Source organism: Hipposideros armiger, unplaced genomic scaffold (assembly GCF_001890085.2).
Source record: "Hipposideros armiger isolate ML-2016 unplaced genomic scaffold, ASM189008v1 scaffold_22, whole genome shotgun sequence".
NCBI lineage: Eukaryota > Metazoa > Chordata > Mammalia > Chiroptera > Hipposideridae > Hipposideros > Hipposideros armiger.
In genome coordinates this window covers 6846844-6863446 of record NW_017731372.1, presented here as the reverse complement: position 1 = coordinate 6863446, position 16603 = coordinate 6846844, and the positions used below count along the sequence as shown (strand labels likewise).

Genomic DNA, 16603 nt, shown 5'->3' with positions numbered 1-16603 from the left:
AGTCACCATGAACAATAACCCTTTCTTGTTGGGACATACAAGTTCCCTCCATTCTATGTAAAACAGCTGCCTTGTGTTATCTTTTGCTTTCCTTCTAGGAGGGCAGCCTTACCTTGAGTCTTTGAGGGAACTAGCTTGCCTAGAGGAAATGGGCGTTGTCCTGGAAGCAGGGTCACCTGAAAGCATACAATACCTCAGGAGAGGTCAGGCCTGAGTGAGGTGGCCCTGGGGAAGAAGCAGGGGGCTGGGCATCAGGGCCGGGCTTTGGAAGAAACGGAAAGCCATAAGGCGGAATGATGGAAGATGCTAAGGAAAGGGGCAAGGGGCAGTCCTGGGGCTCTACTGGGGTCACTTGAAGACCACCTTTTATACACCGCCCACTCACCTATCTCCCCTAGCCTGCAGGTGTGGAAGGCCACTGGACTCTCCCCATGCCAGCTCTGGTCCGCCCTTCCTTAGTCATTCAAATGTCTTAGGTAAAGCCACGCACCGTGACCCTTAACCCATCAATCATGATGGGACACTAGATGGTCTGGGGACAAAGCTAACCTTTCGCTGTCTTGTGGAGACAGGAAATCAGTCAAGGTTTTTATAGTCAAGTTCAGAAACCAGCTGTGCCTCTTCCTAGCTGTGATCGCTGAGCTTCGGTCTCCTCGTGTAAAATGTGCCACTAATGATGCCTATTTATCAGGGGTGTTGTGAGGATTGAATGAAATAATGGGAAAACAACATTTAACCAATGCCTGGCATGTAATCTCTCAGTTAACAACCAATTGCACCAGCTGGGTGGGAAGTGTGGGACTTCAAGTCTAATGGGATCATGGTGCCACCTTGTGGTTGCTGTCTCTCAGAACAGCTGGTTACTATTCAAATCCAATTATTACCCTTTTTCAAATCTTTGAGTAGGCGGTGCTTGGTAAAACTCATTATGTCAAGTCTGTAATGGTCTAAGTACGTGTTGGTGTCTAGAAAAGCATCTTAGGTCTTAGAAAGAGATGTTGAAGAGCATCATTTGGGAGGACCCCACAGCTCCCCATGGAAGAGATCTAATTTATCATCATTGTCCACATACCCCCAGGTGTTCCCAGCTTTGGGGGTGAACAGGAAACAAGGGTTTGTTGGCTTTAGAGCCGGGAGAGGGGAAACGTAATCAGGTTAAAAACTTCTCAGTTTCCAAGCCTCGGCCCATTTCCAAGTCAGCCTGTTCCTCCTCTTCCTGTTGCACCCCTAATCACCGCCTCTTCTAAAACTGCAACCCCCCGTTCCCTGCTCCCCTTTCCTGCTTCCTTCTGCTCCTTAGCACTTACAGGCTCTAAATACATGTAGCTCCTTTACTGTCTTGCCCCATTTGAATGGACTGTCCATGAGGGCAGGGGTTTCAGTGTTCCTTCATGGCTGTTATCTTCAGCACCTTGAATAGTGCCTGGCTCATGGGAGCTGCTCGACTGTTGATTGAAGGAAGGAATGAAAATGAAGGTGGAGTCAGAGATGGGAAAACTAGAGAAGCTCTCCCAGCATGCCACAGGGTTAAAAATGGAAACTTGTTTCCTGAGGTAGAACAAACGTTTTCTGGAGAGGCAGTAGTTTCCAGCAGACTCTGCCCAGCTGACCCTTCTCTTACTTTAATAAATCTTCCTCCTATATAAAAAAAAAAAATTTTTTTTTAAATAATAAAAGTTTTCTAGAGAAAGGGCTGGTGTCACGTGTGTGCCTCCAGTGCGGTCACACAAGCCCCACATGTAGAAAGACCTGGCACTTAGAAGGGCCCGGCACCTGGGGTTGAATGCTGTGATTGCAGCCTTGAGATTCGTAATAACTGTATCTTTGAATTTGTGTTTCATAAGTCAAGTCCAATGGACAATGGCATGTGTGGGGGCTTAGGGCCCCAGTGCATGCATGGCCCTGCCTCCTGCCTCACCCTTTGGTACACCAGCTTCCTCTTCCTGCCTGTATCCATGACCACGGCCACACTCTGCTCCCATCAGGGACCTGGGCATGGGCAATGGAAAGGTCAGGGTTGGGTGCTTGTGCTCTAAAGTATCTCAGGACAGGGCATGGCAGCAGCTGCCCCCTAATTCCTTTCCCTCATTTGGGGGCTGGCAGCCCCATGGCATAGCTGGTGGGTAGCCAGCTGGAGGCCATATCTTGGCAGGAGTGATCTAGGTACCCTCATCCAGGAACAAAGGTCCCAGTTTAGAGGTGTTAAGATCCTTGGGGGTGACCTAGGTGCTGTGGGTTGGGGCAGTGGGTCTGAGGAAAAGGGAAGTGCATGGCGTGACTTCTCCAACCTGGCAGTGCACAGGTCTGGCGGCTGGAGGGAGAGGGGATCAGCAAGCACGGGCAGGGAGTCCCCAGGTGCCTGTCACCAGGATCTGTGTTTTTGTCATCCTCCTGGATGAGCCACAAAATACAAGTTATATAATTTCAGTGATTCTACACATGAGCTCATGTGCTATTTGCATTTAAAACTGGCATCGTACAGCATAAAAGATGACTTGTAAAACTCATGTTAATAATTCAAATTTTGAATTGTTCTTTACTTAGAACTTTAATAGCAAATAACACGCCCATAAACAGAGGCCTTGGAAGAAAGGACCAAGTTTTCTATGTACCTTTAATGGTATTGCTTCCTGCTTCTTGAACAAGGAACCCCACGTTTTTTATTTTGTACTGGGCCCTACGAATTACACTCGACGTGTGTATCAAAGTGACCATTAGGATTAATCTGTGGGTATAGCAGAAAGGCATGGTAATCGGTTTCTGATTGTGCTTGGATATCAGCTGTCTTAGAAAGAACTACATTACCAACTGGATGGTAAACTTATAGTAAAATAACGAATAAAGGAGATATTTCTTCCCATTGATTATTAACCCTTCATAACTTGGCCTTATTCCATTAAGCTAAAAGGATGAGCATTGCTAGGAAAACATCACATGAAAAATGATGAGCACAACAACAAAGACTGCTACTGGGTCGTCGGAAAAGTCATGACGTATTTTTTCTATGTTTTTTTGTTGCAAAAGTGTCATGACTTTTCCGACAACCCAATAATTCATATTAAAAGTCAGACATAAAAAGGAATCCATCAAGGGCCGACCGAGTGGCATGTTGGTTAAGAGCTCGCTTGGGACGCCAGCTCTGAGCAGCAGGGCTGCAGTTCGGATCCCACATTGAAGGCCAGTGACGCTGTGCCCTCTACAGCTAAGATGGTGAACAACAGCTCGACCTGGAGCTGGGCTGCTGTGAGTCGCCAGCGACGGCGTAGGCTGCAGCGGGGCTGCAGTGGACTGTAGTGGGCTGCCGTGAGCTTCGTGAGTGGCTGGCAGCCAGCGTGAGCGTGAGCCGGTGTGAGCTGCCGGGAGCCGCTGTGAGCGGCCAACCAATGACCGGCGAGTGACTGCCTCACCCGGGAAGAGCACAATGATCACACCAACATGGGCCAGTGAAGCGACGTCCTCCACAACTAGGATGAAGAACAAAAAAACAGCAATTTGTCTACCTGTCTGTTCCCCTTCCCCAATTCCTCAACGCTGTTCCCCTCCCCCCAATTCCCCAATAAAATCTTTAAAAAAAAAAAGGAATCCATCAAAACCAACATAAATTGCCTTCAAGGGTGGGGTCTATTCCAAGTTTTGGCTTAGGCCAAGCTTCTCAAGCACGGCACTACTGGCCTTTTGCTGTGGGGGCCTGTCCTGTGTGTTGTAGGATGTTTTGCAGTACCCCTGGCCCCTACCCACTAGATTCACTAGTACCTGCCTCCAATCACTACAATTCAAAATGTCTCCAGACATTGCCAAATGTCCCCTGGGGAGGCAAAATTGTCCCCAGTTAAGAACCACAGGCTTCGATGGATTAATGACATGGAGTAAAGTGCCATTATTGCTCTTGTGAGCACCAGATCAATGCTCTTACCTACCCCCAGTGCCTATGAATCATAAACAGACTCCCTCCAACTAAGACACCAACAAATGCAAGAGACATAGATATAGGAAAACTAAAGAATTGTTTTATTTAGTGATAAAGAGGTGAGTAAATGACAGCCAGCTTATATACAATTAAACAGAATAAAAAGGGGGGGAAAAAGAATACAGACATCACAGTGATGAATTTTAACAAACGTGACAGATTTGCACTACAAGGCAACGGGATATTTGTAAGCGATATTTATAAGTAAGATATCATGGTATTAATGACCAGTTCGTATCCAATTAGGTTTTCTAATCTCTAGAACTTTTCAAACCTCAGACTGTAAATTTTAAATCCAGACACGACGATTGGAAGCACACCACTCAGCCATTTAAAAGTTCTCAGTAAGGGCTACCCCTGGGTAAATTTTTTTTTTTCCTAACATCATTTTTCTCCAACATTTAGCATGTAACATTTCTTATTCCAGTAGTAATCACATTCAGGATTTAAAAGCCCAAGCGAGAAAGTGTCATTCTTTCTATAAAGTGTTCTTTGAAAAAGAAAGAAAAACTAAAGGTGTGGACATTTTATATAATTACTGCTGAAAAACAGCAAAAGCAATTCCAAAACATCGCGCTTACTGTACAGAGAAGCATGGCTCACAGAACCAAGTATATCAAGCTACAGCAGTTGAATATCAGTCTTGACAGGGTTGGCAGCAGTAAACGCCATGCACAGCTCTGTGTCTCCGGCTCGGCTAGCGCATGCCCAGAATCTGTCTGCTTTTCAGCTGGTAATTTTTTTCAATGTCTGACAAGGCTTGGGCACGCAGCTGGGCAGCATGAAGCCTTTTTTTCAGGTCTTTGCACTTGGCTTTGGAGGTGAGCTGACTCTCAGAATTCTCACTCTTCACGACGTTCTCCTTACTCTCCCCGTTGAAATGAACTTTCTTCTTAATTATCGAGGATGAAAGATTGAAAAGTTCTTTAGGAAGAGAAAAAGGGTTTTGAGTTATGTGAACAGTTCAACTCCTCCATGCTTATCATACTTATCAAAAATATTTACTCCTTTCAGTTCACATTTGAAATCTGGGTACCTGTCTTAGTTTCTCTGGGACAGGAGGTTAGGGACCTGAGGTCGGTAGAAACCAAAAAAATCAGCCTTTTAATCTGGTGCTGAAAAAATAATCCTGGAATGTGCCAAATATCAAGGGAGGTATGTTTCATTCTCTTAATAATAGCTTTTTTCTTAAAATTACATGGGCCACAACATAAAACTTCTGGAAATCAATGGCACTTATCTCCACTCTTGAAAACAAGTGCCATTCTACCTAAAACACATTACTTCCAGAAAAGTATGGAAACAGCAGCTCTTTCTTAGAGAGCAGCTACTGAAAGACTCTTTGGAGGTTGGGGAGCCGCAGGTTTGAATTCCAGAAGCTTTGTATTTTTCCTTTGTGTTCATTTCAAGAAAATAAGTTCAAGTATTTACTGAGCTCATTGTATGGGCCACTGTGGATCAAACAAAGGCCCTGTTCTCGGAGGAGGAGGAAGAGGCGATACACCACAAACAACTAAACAAGCCATATGTGGACTATCTGAGGGTATGTGCTGTGGGGAAAATATCACTGGGAAAGGCAGGCAGATGTGGAAGTTTCTTAATGAGGTGACTTTTGAGCAGGGACTGGATGAAAGTAAAGCCATGAGGCTATACAGAGGAGTAGGCTCCAGGCCAACAAAACAGAAAGGCCCTGCCGCAGGAGTAGACTGCCCAGAGAAACACTGCATTCCAACTGTCCCATTATCCTGTGACCTCCTAGCTGTACATTGTTTCTGCTTCAAGCACACTCATTGTTTAGCCTTACCTCCATTGTTTCAAATACCTCCGCCTTTATTACTACACATACCTATACATTTATTAACCAACAGCATAAATTGTAAATCTTACTAATGGGATAATTTTATAAGGAAGAAAAGTGTTTAGAAAAAGAATCAGTATTTCGTGGGGTGTCCAGTTAGCTCAGGTGGTTAGAGCACAAGCTTATAACACCAAGGTTGCCGGTTCGATTCCCACATGGGCCAGAGTTGCACCCTCCACAACTAGATTGAAATGATGACTTGACTTGGAGCTGATGGGTCCTGGACAAACACACTGTTCCCACTAAACTTTCTTTAAAAAAAAAAAGTTTAAAAATTAGTACTTCGTAAAACAGGCTAACAAGAGCTTTGAAAAAGATGCTGTCGCTTACTGTGATGATCTTGACATATTTACGATGCTTTCCTTATGTCTGATTTGATAGCCCAAGGAGGGGAGAGGATATTTCCAACTGTCCTGAGTTCACAATGGCACCCAATTCCCACTGCTTTGTTGTTTACCTTCAGGTTCAGTATTTTAAAATACCTCCTAGCCCCAGTGGATACTCAATTCCTACAGCCCATTTTAAGTACTTGCCATGATTCACATAAGGTAGATTCTCTATCTACCTGTGTATCCTGATAATGTGAAACACAGCATCCTTCTCTAGCTCTTTTCATCCTTTGCTCAAAGACCCTCTCAGAACAAGATGTGGACATACTCTTTAACTGGAAGAGCTGTCCCCAACAGGGCCTCCAATAATTCTCAGTAATGGGTTTCATGCATGAAACTCACCCAGGTAAAATATTCTTCTTGGTCTATCACTGTAATCCTGATTTAAGACTATTTTGGGCCGGCCGAGAGGCTCATTGGTTAAGAGTTGGCTTGGGAGCGCGAGCTCTTGAGAGCAGGGCCACCAGTTCGGATCCCACATGGGCCAGTGACGCTGTGCCCTCTACTGCTAAGATGGTGAACAACAGCTCGACCTGGAGCTGGGCTGCCGTGAGTGGCCAGCCACAATGTAGGCTGCAGCCCCTACTGCAGTGGGCTGCCGTGAGTGGCCGTCCAATGGCTGGCGACTGACTGCCTCCCCAGGAAGAGCACAATGATAATACCAACATGGGCCAGTGAAGTGATGTCCTCCACAACTAGACTAAAGAACAAAAGGACAGCAACTTGTCTGTTCCCTCCCCCAATTCCCCAATAAAAATCTTTAAAAAACAAACTATTTTGTCGCTATGGATGGCAGTGTGGAATCTAAGAAAAGCTGAAATAAATATTATAAAAATACTGGAACGGTAGATAACAATGCTGAAGAAAAAGAAAGACTGTAACACAGGCGAAGCCTAAGTTTTACGTAATCTTTGTTTCATTCACTAGTTTCATTGATTCCCATCACCTATCACTATAAAGTTACTATAACCATCACACTTAGTTTTTTTCTCTGTTCTATTTACAAAATGCTGTCATGTTCACTGAAGTGACCAGATTCTCTCTCAACTTATTCAAGATAGAAATGACAGCCTTCACATATGAAGTATGATAAAAAAATACAGTGAATATTTAAATTTAAAAAAATTTATTACAGTAAAAGACACATTGCCATTAATCCCCCTAAAAATACTCCCCCTTGCTTCAAACGCTCTTATCACATCATTCTTGTCACTTTCTGAAGCAGTTCTGGAAGTCCTCTTTAATGTCTTTACTTCATCCTCCATCATGACAACACTACATGTCACAATTGCTTCTGGTACGGCAATTTCTGTTAATTAAAAACATTATGGTGTGTCCTCATCCACCTTATTCACTGGATCTGGCACCGTGTGACTTCTGGCTCTTCCCCAAAGTCCAAATGACCATAAAAGGAAAACATTTTCAATTGGTTCAGGACATCGAGGCAGCCACGACAGCGCAACTAGACACTCATGAAAGAGGAATTCCAGAACTGCTTCAGAAAGTGGCAACTATGATGGGATAAGTGTGTTCAAAGCGAGAGGGCATATTTTGAGGGGGATTAATGGCAATGTGTCTTTTACTGTAATAAATTTTTTTTATTCAAACATTCACCATATTTTTTAATCACACCTTGTATGCTGTTTTACTTGGTATCAGGGAGCCATAAAAACTCTAAGTTTCATTGAAAATTTCACTGGAAAATTTTGAAAATCAACAAAAAACTTTTAAAACTAATTTGTATCATAATCAAGAGGAAAGACTGAATGCTTTGCATTTTCCATAATCCTAAAGAGTCGATTAAATTAGATTTAGGGTTTCTGTGGAATGAGAACACCTGTTAGAGTTGGTCCACTGGTACACACACTAACCACATGTCACTAACACAGAGCACTTGGGACAATGCCCACAAAGGCAAGCCCCGGGAAGGCTGGTTGGCTATGTACAAGACCCTGTCGATATATACACAGAGTACATGTAGACATCAGACAGTCATATTTTGACAAATACATGTTTCAATTTGAATGGGTCTTAGCAAAGACCCAAAAGCGATGGCGTGTTCCACCGTTGGCTTATCACACCTGGTAAGCCACATTTTCTGTGAAGGATGACGTGGCATGGATTATGTGGGCATGTGGCCACAGTAAAATGCTAGTATTCCTGCTTGAAAATGGGGAGAAATAGGGGCCGGCCGAGTGGCTCAGTTGGTTAAGAGCTCGCTCAAGAGTTTGAGCTCTGAGCAACAGCGGTTCGAGTCTAGCCCGAGCTGAGCAGCCGCTGAGCTGCCAACAGGTGGCAGGATGGCTCAGCTAAAAAAAAAAAAAAAAAAAAAGGGAGAAATGTAGAGTTCTAATAACATACCCAGAGAAAAATCTGAAATGCACAGCATTGTTTTAAATGTCCTATTTTGAAAAAATAAACACCAAATCATAAACACATAGTTTGATAAGGTAAATAAAACTAAAGATGAAATCTTTATGACTTATTGCCTCAGGCCTATGAACCCAGTGAGTAAATCATTGCTATAACAGAATTCTTACTTCCATTGAAATTCATATATTGAATTAACGCCATCTTAAAACTTGAGACTTTGTAAATGAAAAGGGCTACCAAAGCCTCTTGAAGCAACACGGGTGCCCATTTCTTCACTGGCAGCAGCAGCTGTCACTGAGTTGATGCTCTTACCTGGACTGCTCGCCAGAGACAGCAGCTTCTCTTCCTTCAGCAGGCTGTAGTTCTTCATCAGGCTCTCGGCTCGCGCCACTTTATCCTCTGCCAGCCTCTCGCGAACACAAAGCTCTCGTTCCTTCTCTTTAAAAAATGAATGGAACAAGAAAAAAGAAATTAACAAGTGGCTTTGGGTATAAAACGATTCATTTGGTAGTCTTGTCACTTTTCCTGGTCACTAAGATGAGAAATGCGATGTGAAAGGTTTCTTACTGTATAACCAGGCCCATTTGCTGGTGCTCGTTTTTAATTCGGTGTTTTAATATGTTGTGTGTTGTCTTAGTTTTTCTTGTAAGGACTGGTTTTAAGCACAAGTACAAAGTTAGCTTCAGCCTGTGGTCAGGTTGTGGGGAAATAACTCATTTGGGGGGATAAAAAACCAAAAAACAAAACACTGTTTCTGCTCACCACTGAAAGCAGGCAGCAGTTCATTTTCTGGGTGTTACCTGCTCTTACAGTACAATCCTCTCTTTCTCTGGGTGAATGACAGCACCCAAACAGAAGGGACTAAACCACAACTGAGCTAGGAGGGACTTCAGATCAATAACAAAGGCTGTTATTTATTCATGGCCCAGAATTTAGAAAGTTCAGATTTCAGTTGCTATATGAAATTCAAAACACTATAACCAGTGTTTTTTTTTAACAGAATTCTTTTTTTTAGTTTCAGGTGTACAAAACAATGTAATAGTTAGACATTTATACCCCTCACAAAGTGATAACCTCCCTCCCCCAAATCTATTACCCCTCTGACATCGTATATAGCTTTACAGAATTCTTTTGACAGAAAAGTAAAAAAAAGGTTTCCAGGGAAGCATAGGTTTTCTGTCTACAGAAAGCATATCTCACAGTATTACACAATTATCATTAGGAAGTGAAATATTAACAAATGCATTGGACGCTTCATAAGTACACTTAAATAGAAAAAGATTTCTGAAGTTTGCACTGGGCTTGAAGCTGCAGAAGCGAAGTCAGGTGAGAGCCAGGAGGGTGGTAGGAGACAGTCATAGCCACATCTCTCGCCTCTTAATGTTAAAATGAAGAGGCTTGGGGCTGTTGCTACCTTGCCTTGCATAATTCTAAAACCTCCTAGCAGCTCTCACTTTAGTGGAGTAGACAGAATTCCAACACCAAAAACGAATTAGCACCTAATCATTTAATACCCATGAGAGTTTTATAAACCTGGACTCTCTTGTACCACATTATTGAATTGTCTGAACATAGCTAGTCCTACATAGTGTAGGATTTTAGACCTGGACTGTATTGGACCAGTCATATCAGAAGGTAGGAGTTGTTTTTTATTATGGAAGGCAGCAATTCGAAGACCTTCCTTTACAATGTAAAAACTTTAGGGTATATATATTAAGGAACAGAAGAAAAAAGTAACAGTAAAGTATAATGTATACATAATGTATTATATATGCATACTATACTTTTTATATCATGTATACATGAAAAGCTACAAAGTCTTCAGGAACATATAGTGAATACTGTGTTTGCACCCTCACAGTGGTGCCCAACAATACAATGATAGCACCTGATCTCAGACAAAGAGTTAGCTCAGGAAGAAGGTGCCAGCAGCCTTGATTTACATATTTTACAATACATATTTTGGTTTCTCAGGTACAGTAATACCTTGGTTTGTGAGCATCATTCGTTCTGGAAACAAACTACTTGTATTGCAAGACATTGCTCGTTTACCAAGTTAAAATTATTAGAAATGTTTGCTCATCTTGGGGAACTCTTGCAAACCAAGTTATACTCACAATCCAAGGTTTTACTGTATTTATAAGAATGTTCTAATAGAACACATATCTATAAAACACTCCTTTCACGCAGATTTTTCACACACATCACAGTAGCCTTCCTGTAACTCCCCTTTGCTTTGCCCCATTCAGACTTACGCTCCAGTCTTTCTTCTCTTGCTTTGAGGGCTCGCTCTCGTTCCTGTAACTGTATTTCCTTTAGTATCAGCTCACTCAATACAGGGCTGGAATCCTGCAGCTTTTCTGGTTCTAATCGTCGCCCTCTTCTCTCAGAATTTCTTCTTTGCTCTTCTGCAACCAAGTTAGCTATCAAAGGGTTCTCCAGAATTTCTTCAACACAAGGTCGATGGTAATACTGGGGGAAACATATTCAGTACTCTAGTCAGATTTCATAACAAAATACTCATCCAAAAATAGCAGTTACATTAAAAGGGCATCTATGTCCAAGGCAAAAGAAAGTACTCTTTTATGGATGGGCCTTACCCACCTGTAAAAATAAGTTCATTGGGGCTCTAATTCACAAGGTTCTGGGTCCACAAGGTAATGCATAGTTTTACTTATCTTTGTTCCCCCTTTAACCTAGAAGCCTCCATCCCTGTGCTGGTGCTTGGGAGCATTGTCAGGGTCTGTTTTAGGGCAGGCACTACCCTTGTTTCTCTAAACTACAGTAAGCAGGATGCTCTCTCATGGACTTTCAATCACATTACTTCACCTATCTATATCCCTCTTTGTAACCCCACAGCATTTAACTTTTACATCAGCCTGATCCCTAGGGCATCTCCCTCCCCATTCATTCCATGGCCAGATTTTTTTTCACATAATCTGTTTCTTCAAGTTATTTCCTCTACTCTTTTTAGCCACCCCTCCTCCCCCAGACACCCCTATCTCTGGTCTCTCTTATTCTGCCTCTTGCTCCAGTGGACAGAGTAACAAATTATTACAAGGGGAACTGAGGATTAGGATCCTTTCTGCCATCTTTTCTTGTTAGCACGGCAGAGAGTGGGAGGCAACAAAAGGAAAGAACAGAGGGTAGACCAGCACAGATATACAATTTGCCAAATTCACATGTTTTCACTCGTGTTAACAGAGTAGATTTAGCTAAGGAAATATCTTTAATGTTTCTTCAGTCTCATTGCTCTACAAGGAGAACTCATACTCCAAAATTTGAGAGATAGAAACAGACAATATAATCTTACAATGTTTACCTTTAAATTTAACATCCTTGTAATAATGTCATTCAATTCATCAGAGTAACGATATGGAATTCGCCTGAATTTGCCTTCTCGGATCTTCCCAGCTAATTCTTTCTGGTTGAAAGCTGTAAATGGAGGCCTAGAGAAAAAAAATTTTTTTTAATGTAAAAATGAGAATACATTAAGAACCAAATCAAGAGCGTGGTTTAACTCCAGTTTCTATTTCTGTTTCTACTTCTGCAATTTTCTTCTGTAGATATGTTTCCCAACCTTGGCACTACTGACATTTGGGGCCATATAATTCTTTGCTGTGGGGCTGTCCCATGCATCATAGTATGTTCTGCAACATCGCTTGGCCTCTATGCACTAGAAGCCAGTAGCTTCCCTAGTTGTAAAAACCAAATATGTTACCAGACAATGTCAAGCACCCCATAGGGCAAAATTGCTTTCTTGGTCTCCAAATTTCCAGACCTCTCCCCTAGATCTTTGTTTCATTTCTTCCATAGGCCTCACCTATTTGCTGTCCCCTTGAGCTAAGCATCAGTCTAACAAGGAAGCATCTAACCAAGTTGGAAGCTTGAACCAGTTAAGATCCAGCCTTAGGCGTTATATTATTAATTTGTAAATAATTTTTTTAGCCTGTCCATCTACCTTATTTTAACCCAAGGTCTGATTCTTTCAGACTTGAATGTGCATGGATGGTCAAACAGCTGAATCCAGCGAAAGGTGACAAACCTCTCTGACTCTAAACCTCAGACTAGAAATCTGTCTTCATCATACTTACATTAGTGCACACAATTCATACAGCAAACAACCTAGTGACCAGATATCTGATTTCTCGTCGTAGGACATGCAATTCATCTGTTCCTTCAGGAGGATAAAAGGTAAGAAAGGAGGAGTAGTTAAAAGTTTATTTTATTTTTAAACTTATAAAATTACCCCTGAGACAAAAACATGGAACTTTAAAGTTTGGTAATATTCGTTCAAGGGAAAAAAAAAAAAAGGGAAAAATTTTATATTATTAATATTTTATACCTGTAACAAAAATTTCAACTAAAAAAGGCTGATTCAGCTTATGTCAGATCTTGTATCATAATAACAAAAGATGACACTTTATACTTCATCTTCAAATTTATAATGGAAAAAAGGCAATGATCTTATCGTAATATACTTTGTCATACAGCATAATTCATTCACTTACTTTTCCTTCACAAATGTTTATTGTTACTACAGGTGAGGCACTGACAATTCAAAGGTGAATATGAGAGACCTCTACCCTCATGACATTCAGAATCTAGAAATTCTATTTTAAAAGAACCAGAAAAAATTTCAGAATAACAAACACATATATCTAACCCACATTTAAATGGATACAGACATAAATGTCTAATTGAATTATTCACGTATACATTTTCTTAGTCCACTGTATAAACTACAGTAGTAACTAAACATTTTCATTTCCTCTTTTAATTGTTTGCCTTTCTTCCACACTTGTAGTAACAACAATCTGCCACAGCTCTTATCTCAACAGAACACAGGGGCAAGTACCAAAATCTTAGTGTTTTAAAGTCCAACAGGTGTGTCTGATACTATTGCCTGACAATCGATGCTTTGGGGAAGGCTGAACTGATCTAATTACAAGGGCAGCAGGGAAAAGGAACAAAAGAATTGTGCAGGTTTCAAATTTTCCAAGAACCACTTCTGGATAATTTTCCTTTATGTTAAAGGCTTTCTATTTGGAATATGATCCAGTGAGAAAATGACACTGTTCTGGCCGTGTCTAATCTCAGTGAAAAACAAAATCATTAATTTACAGTTTTATACTGCAGTCAGGTTGGTTAACATAACTAAAAAAGATTTAGGAAATCCTGGAAATGTTTGTGAGCTGCTAAAAAAAATTAATCTCTCTCCATTTTTATCTGCTCAATTTCATATATAACCCATTGGTGCTATCACCTATTAGTTCAAGCTTTTCAAAAGTCAATAGGAGGCAGTATCTAGAGAGACACAAATAGTTCACACCCTTTGACCCAATGATTTCATTTTGAGAGCTACACACCAAGAAAATAACGACCAAAAAAAAAGAAAGAATAATTCATATGAATAGCAGTGCTCCTTAAAATGGTGAGAAATTTTGGAAACAAAATACCCAGCAATAAAGAAAATACCAAAAAAAGTATGTGGACTTTGCAGCTCCCTTATAGGAAAAGGCAACAAAAAACAAACAAATACAAAAAGTTAACACTGTAAAAACATGTTATCTGAAGTTAATGAGCCTCCTGAGCCCTGAAGCTCCATAAACAAGAATCATCTAGACGAGAGTCTGTTAAAATGTCGAGTCCAAATTCAAGAGATTGGGGCTTGGAGCCAAAGACTCTGCATTTTGAACAAACATTCCAAATGAGTCTAAGCTGGTGTACCGGACCTATGGCACTTTGGGAAACACGGCTCTTGAGGCCAGAGACAAAACCTATTTCATCTTTGTAATCCCAGAACTTAGCACATGGTAGTCATTCAACAAAAGCCTGACTTGAATTGCCAATACAGAGGAGTTTAATGGTCGGGTGGTCCATTTAGAAAAATGTAAATTTAAAATGAAACAGTGTTATTAATTCTTGGCTATTGGATATTCCTGAACACACAAATAAACAAAACACTCACTTTTCCTGCATTTTAATGCTTAATGAAGAAGTTTAAAAGGTATCTACATTCTGAAATACTTACAGGAGACATGTAATAAGGTGTGCCAACAAATGTCTTTGCAAAACTCGTATCATGGTTTAATATTCTAGCTAGCCCAAAGTCTCCAAGCTTAACGTTTTGCTTGCCATCCAGGAAAACATTGGCTGGTTTCAGATCCCGATGGAGCACAGTATGACCACCATCGCTTCGTCTATGACATTCCTTTAGGGCCAGAGTCAACTGGGTCATCACTCGAAGAACAAACTCTTCATCCAAGTATTGTCTGAAACCAAAGAAGTTATACCACATGTAACTTCTGCATAAAGCCATTACAAAGATGGGATAATGTGAATTATCTAGCTTTCGAAGTGTACAAATACGGAAATAAATATCATACTCCGATATGAAACACGGGTGTTGACGCACCAGGGATTTCCTAAAGTACTGTGGACCCACTAAATACAAGAACTCTCTTTCCACATTACTAAGTACTTTGTCCCCGATCCTAAAACAGGATGCTTAACAGAAATGAAACCAGGCCCATTTTCAGCTTACATTTCAAAGATTAACTTACCTTTCCTTGGTTCTCTTTGTAATTACACTAGCCAGGTCCCCTCCTTCACAATATTCCATTACGATGTACAGTGTTGTGTTGGTTCGGTCAATGATTCGATCATAGTAACGGACAATGTTTGGATGTTTCAGTTCACGAAGCAAATTCACTTCAGAAACAAGCATTTGTTTCTCAGATTCTGTCATGGAGCCATAGTCAAGTTCCTTCCAAACTAATATCTGAAATAAGAATTTCCCAAGGGAAGAATGAACTCGTTATACACAAAAACAAAGAATGAACGTTCCAAAATTTAAAAATTACTTCTCTATTAAACAGATCACACAGTTATTACCATCTACTTTGGTCTGATAAACTTAAGGACACCTGATTTTATTTCCATAATCTTCCTCTAATTTTTAAGCAGTAAATAATGCGATGGGAGAGAAAGGGGGGAGGTGCATTAGGCCTCACCCAACCCCCTCCGCTCACTTGCTTTGTGGGAGTTCAAAAGGTACTCCGGTCAAAGGTGAGGCAGAGTCCGTCCAAGTCCCCCGCCCATGCCAGCCAGCCAAGCTTTTCCAGGGTGAGAAACCTGAGCAAAGATCTCTCCATCAGCAGCCAGGCAGTTTCCTCTCCCTCGTTTCTTTCTGTGTAAAGTTAACCTGCACACATGGGAAATATGGATCCAATACGCGAATAACGGATGTCTTAAATGAGCTCTGACTGTGCCCCCTTTCTCCTGTCCCAGAGTTCTACTCTTCTGTAAAAAAATAGCTCAGGAGACAGCTACCTGTCCCCAGTGCAAGGACCTTGGCAGGAAAAAGGAAGGAAATGGAAGAGAAACGGGGAAAGAATATATATCAATAGACGCAGTCTCCCATCCTTTGAGCAACCCAGACACAGATCTGGGGGAGATGGCTGACTCTTCCCGGCACCCAGCCTTGGAGACCCACAATCCCAGGCCTCTTGCTTCGGGGACGGAGGGCGCTCGCCAATGGCTGGCGAAATCCTAGCCGGGGCGGAGACAGGGAAGGGCCCGCGCTCACCTTGCCGTCGCTCTTCCTCCGGATCTTCTGGCAGCGACCGTAGGAGCCTGTGCCAATGGTGTGCAGCACCTCGTAGTCTTCCACCCGGGTCGGCATGGCCCGGCCCACCGCAGGACTCCAACAGATCGCGCCGCAGCCGCGGAGCGACGGCCACCGACTCCGAAACCACCCACAAGCTACACAGCCGACTGCCTCCGTCCTCAGCCCCGTTTAACCGTCGCGGGCCCTGGCCTCGCAGTCTATTGGCCCAAAGTGAGGACGCTTCGCCTCTCTAATTGGCTGAGAGGAACACAACACCCTGGGCATCTTGGGAAGCCGTATCCCTAGGCAACCGCGTCGGCGTCGGTGTCGGCGTCTGCTTCCTACCTCTAGGGAGAAAGGGGCGGAGCTAGGTCAAAAGGAGATGTAGGCGAGAAAAAGCGGCG

The 16603-nt window shown here is 42.1% G+C and overlaps 1 protein-coding gene across 1 annotated transcript; it reads right to left on the bottom strand.

The window, feature by feature from the left end:
* Positions 1 to 3988: 3988 nt before the first annotated feature.
* NEK2 (NIMA related kinase 2) lies at positions 3989 to 16467 on the bottom strand. The gene is made up of 8 exons (XM_019635462.1): positions 16179 to 16467; positions 15154 to 15371; positions 14622 to 14862; positions 12682 to 12764; positions 11910 to 12036; positions 10843 to 11059; positions 8900 to 9025; positions 3989 to 4891 (listed from the first exon to the last, which is right to left on the bottom strand). The coding sequence occupies exons 1-8, from the start codon at positions 16272 to 16274 to the stop codon at positions 4665 to 4667; spliced, it is 1335 nt and encodes a 444-aa protein (XP_019491007.1). The 5' UTR covers positions 16275 to 16467; the 3' UTR covers positions 3989 to 4664.
* Between the last annotated feature and the right edge of the window lie 136 nt (positions 16468 to 16603).